General features: G+C 50.3%; 1 protein-coding gene across 1 annotated transcript; it reads right to left on the bottom strand.

The window, feature by feature from the left end:
- Positions 1 to 1,521: 1,521 nt before the first annotated feature.
- LOC123049921 (pathogenesis-related protein PRMS-like) lies at positions 1,522 to 2,303 on the bottom strand. Its single transcript, XM_044472772.1, has one exon. It carries the CDS (start codon positions 2,279 to 2,281, stop codon positions 1,736 to 1,738), a length of 546 nt encoding a protein of 181 aa, XP_044328707.1. The 5' UTR covers positions 2,282 to 2,303; the 3' UTR covers positions 1,522 to 1,735.
- Positions 2,304 to 4,800: the final 2,497 nt, after the last annotated feature.

Genomic DNA, 4,800 nt, shown 5'->3' with positions numbered 1-4,800 from the left:
TACCGAAAGCACTAAAGCACTGGAGAAGGTAGCATAAGGCCGCATAAGGGCAGGCGGAATGGGCTTGGTGCTGCACACTTTCAGGTGTTGCCCGATGGAGGGGAGGTGGATAGTAATGAAGAAAATTCTAAGGAAACTGGTGCTGCTGCTGTGAACCAAAACCAGAGTTAGGGGGTGAAGAAGAATAGTGAAAGCACTGGAGAAGTCAGCAGAAGACCAAAGTACATCGGCATGCGGAAGAGGCTTGGAGCTGGAGGTGAGGCAGATAGCAATGATGGCTATGAGCTGAAATTGACAAGCATGGGAAACTTCAATGTACTGGCGGACGAAAATTGTGAATAATCAAACTCTAATGATGGATATCAGACGCAAAGTTGTGGGTTTGATCTACTTCCTGAAGAAGACTGAAGAGAACTCAAGAAGCAAAGGAGGGTAGTCATGGTGCAGTGATCCGGATGAAGGCAATCCTTGACTGAATTTTCTTAGGGACTTTTTTTTCCGATAAAGGGCGCTTTTATTATCTCAAAATGTAGCATCAAGCGGATACAAAACATTATGAGTAACACCTGGCCTCTGCATAACTAGGATGCACGCAGCCGAACAACAAAAGTCTGACAAATGGAAAAGTAACAAAAACGGCAAGTCGGCAACAATAGAGTCCTCCTATAGACCGACATTGCCTATGTCAAAAATGAAGGTAGAGTTTTTAGGGACTAATGTTGCAAATTTTGTAGTCCAATTTTTAGTAACTAACTAAAATTGACATGTAGTAATCTCTGTACCACTCGAATTCCCTACTCGTATTGCCTGCATTTTATGGACGTGTGAACTACACCTATGGTGATCTGCAATTGATGTTTATGTCTCATGCAGTCTTGTGGAGTGTTCTTCACCTTCACCTCTACTGCTTATTGTCTTTTGTTATTGGGGTGCATGACCTGCCATTTTTTGTTTGTTTATGTTTCCTTTGATGATTTTCATGAGAAAGAGAAGGGTCATGGTTCTAACGTCCATGGTACAACGGGATGTTCTGATGTCCATGACAGAACGGGATCATTTCATTTCGATCATCATCGTGCGTCTTTATTGCGAGTGCTAAGTGCTAACTCTACTACACCGCATTGGACGTAGTCTTTAAGGGACGCGTTGGACACAATCTTAATCCTGTTAGATTTGGTTTTCCCTCGTATTAACGATTCTCTCGAGGTTGTTAGTTTCTATCCTTTTTTCTGGCTCCCTATGCAGCGTTTGAGATTTGTTTCCTCTAATTTCACCTTTTAGTACTCCTTGATGCAATTACTATTTGAATACGTTAGTATAATCTGATCTGTGAAAATGAGCTTCTATGCAAACCGTTTGGTTTCTTGGAACAAACACAAATCAGGATAGAGTAGGGCCGAGCAGATCAGACTGCGGGGAGAAAGGTCGTTCAGAGTTCCTGGTGGGAAAATAATCGTGTGCGAGGGAAGTCGAAAACTAGTCACTCCTCTGCTACTTGGTTTACGCGATAGCACTATCAGATTCAGCTACCAATAACATTGCAGTATAGTGGGATAAGGTGGTTTACAGTACGGGTGAACTGAACAAAACCAAAGTAACAGACAGCTTCAGTCACAGGGTAATCCGAATTTCCCATTACTTGACCAAAAAACGAAGGACCAAACGCCTTATTTCTCATCATATATTAGTTGGCCACATCTTTCCTGACGTAGCTTCCGTATGGACGTCGACGTACTCAGTATGGCGGGTCGGCGAAGTTGCCGCCAGGGGAGTAGCTGCAAACAGCCACGGTGTCGTTGCTGCCGCGGCAGGTGCGGCAGGCGCAGCCGAGCTCTCGCGTGGTGTTCCGCACCACCAACTTGTAGGACCCGCATTCCTTGCCGGGCGCGCACGCGTTGGCGCCGTGGTCGTACCACCGCCGCTCGTACACCCACGAGCCGGTGGCGGCGGCGCCGTCTTGTTTCCCGCTGCCCCAGTACCTGTTCCGCGCGTAGATCGGCGGGATGTACTTTGGCGGCTCCAGCTTGCAGCGGACGACGAGCTGGGCCGCGTACCGCTTGGCGTCCTGCCCCAGCGTCCAGTTCCACTCCAGGGGTGCCACGCCGACCTCGCGGCGCGCGTCGTTGTGCCCCTGCAGGAACTGGAACGCCACGGGCACTCTAGGGGCCGCGACGGCGACGCCATTGTTGTTGGTAATGCTGGCTGATGCCGGTGACGGCGAGACCAGTGCAAGCAACAAGATGGCGAGGCAGATGGAAGGAGACATGGTCACCTGCTGCATCGGTGAATGTGTGCTCAGTTGATTTGGTGAAGTTTTAGAGGAATTGACGTGCTTATATAGGACAACAAGAGGGGTTAACTTGCACAAGCGTATGCGTCAGTTTCGAATTCGGAGAATTAACATGAAGCGCTCATCTGCGAGTAATTAATGGCATTCACTGCTAGTACCGATAATTAACAGGTTAGCCGTTTTGCATGTACATACGACTTCCTTCTTCCCTACTAAAAAAATGTAAGGACACTTCTTATCAGACCTTCTTCCTTTCGTACACAAAAAAAAATGATAGGACAAATGAAATAAATTTGTTAGCGTGTTCAATATTTCTTAAATATTCCATTTCTCGCAATATGCTTTTGCCGAGTAGGGAATTTTGGAAACCGCGCTTCATGGAGGCCTTAATTTTGAAAAATTCAAAATTTTCTGTTTCAAAAAAATCTAAAAAAATACACATGTATACAAGGATGTAATGTGTACGTGTGCAAAATTTCAAACTAAGGTCTCCATGGAGCTCGGCCTCCATTTGGCATTTTCGGCTTTCGCCTCATTTATAGATGCGTTTATACAATAAGTTCAAATGCCGTAAAATAAAATAGCCTGTTGGGACATTAACACAAACACGCCTAAAAAATCATGAAAGAAAAACGAAAAAAAGACCGCCAAGTGGCCAAAGTCTCATGGGGCCTGCTACGGGGCAAGTTGGCGAGCCAGAGCAGTTATCTCATCCATCATAACGCTCAGGCAATCGCAATCTCGCTGTCCATACAACGGGTGCTACTGCTGCACAACTGGAAATAATTTGAAGATAATGTCAGAGGCCCGCCTACCAGAGACCCACTCAATCACCATATTATTGTGCGTCATCCACAAAGTCTAAGCTAACGCCGCAAACACCAATTAGAAGAGGTCTCTCCTCCTTCCGGTCTGGATGGCATGACTTTTAAAGGAACGCGACCAGTTCGAGGGCCTCCAGTTAGGCCCCAGAGCCTCACGGACAAAACTCCACAGAACTCTTGAGGCCGTGCAAGAGAAGAGGATGTGAGTCCCCACCCCCGGGGAGTAAATTGCTCAAAAAATCACCATATTTGTGGCTAGGGTGCTCCAAAACCACCTCTTTTGCAAAAAAACACAAAAGATCACCACTTCTATGCCAAGTGAATAATGTAATGCACTCGAAACTGAGCCGCATTAATAGAAAAACTGACGGGTGGGACCCACATGTCTAGGTTGATGTGGCGAAGATTAGTCCTAGTCAATGTTTGACATGCTGACATGGATGGGGGTCCCACTTGTCTGTATCACACCTTCTTCTTCCTCCTCAATTTCCTCTCGTCTTCCCCCTCCCTTTCTCACCACCTCTACCGGCGACTGGAGGCCGAGCTTGCAGCGCCACCGCCTCGCGCTCTTCGGCAAGCCCACCACGCCCCGCACCCGCAACGCCGCTGCCACACGCGCCCTGCCATCCCGCGACCGCGCCTGCTTGCACCGCCATCCCGTGTCTGCGCATGGTAGTGCCGCCATCCACGACCTAGGCCGCTGGCAAGAGCCCCATGTCGCTGCCTCTGCCCAGGCCCACCTGCAGCGCCTCCTGTTGTCGGCCATCGCGAGGGGCGCCACACCGGTGTGGTCGCCGTTGCAAGCACGTGCGTGGCTAGGGCACTCCACCATGGCACGCGCGGACCGGCGCGAGGCGGCGGGTAGGCGAGGGGAGCCACCCGGTGTGTCCGCCACCGCGAGCACGAGCCCGACTATGGGCTCCACCACGGCGCGCGCGGGAAGGGGGCGGCGGGCGTAGATGGCCTCAGATTGACCGGCGCTAGGTGGCAAGGAGATGTGTTGGGAAGGGGCGGCCGGAGGCAGAAAATCGATGGCCTGAGATTCAGCCGACGCCAGGCGGCGGGGAGGTGTGCAGGGAGGGGGCGGCGGACGCAGATGGCTGCGACGGACCAGATTCGGCTGGCGATAGGCGGCGGGAAGGTGTGCTCGGAGGGACGGTGCCAGGCGGTAGGCAGGGGCGGCACTGTTGGGTGACCAATGGGGAGGGAGAGAGATGTGTGGGGAGGAAGGAGAGGCGAGACGAGATAAGAGGTGTGGCTGACGGGTGGGACCCCCGTTCACCTCGGCAGGTCAAACATGACTAGGACTAGTTTTCGCCACAACCCAATAGATGGTCCCACCCGTCAGTTCTACAGTTAGACACCCTCAGTTTTGAATTAGTGTGATCTGTTACTCATTTGCCGCATGATCGGTGGTGATTTGCTATTTTTTGGCAAAAGCGATGGTTTTGGAGTACCCTAGCCGCATATGCCATGGTTTTCAACAATTTACTCACCTCCGAGACACCACACAGAGGGCACAACCCATTTGCAGGGTCATTCTCTTGATCACCTCCCTCCCAGATGGGAGGAGATGCCTTAACAATTGCCAAACAAAAATCTTTATCTTCAAGGGCAATGGTGCTTTCTAGAGCAGAGAAGCCCACACACTAAAGCAAACATCGACATAGGACATGTTATGCCCGG

Source organism: Triticum aestivum, chromosome 2D, assembly GCF_018294505.1.
Source record: "Triticum aestivum cultivar Chinese Spring chromosome 2D, IWGSC CS RefSeq v2.1, whole genome shotgun sequence".
In the NCBI taxonomy this organism is placed as follows: domain Eukaryota; kingdom Viridiplantae; phylum Streptophyta; class Magnoliopsida; order Poales; family Poaceae; genus Triticum; species Triticum aestivum.
The sequence above is the reverse complement of the archived record's forward strand: the minus strand, read 5'-3'. Positions and strand labels throughout refer to the sequence as shown.

Bases quoted from the DNA above. Each gene is read 5' to 3' on its own strand.
- LOC123049921 (XM_044472772.1), bottom strand. From the start codon at position 2,281: ATGCAGCAGGTGACCATGTCTCCTTCCATCTGCCTCGCCATCTTGTTG.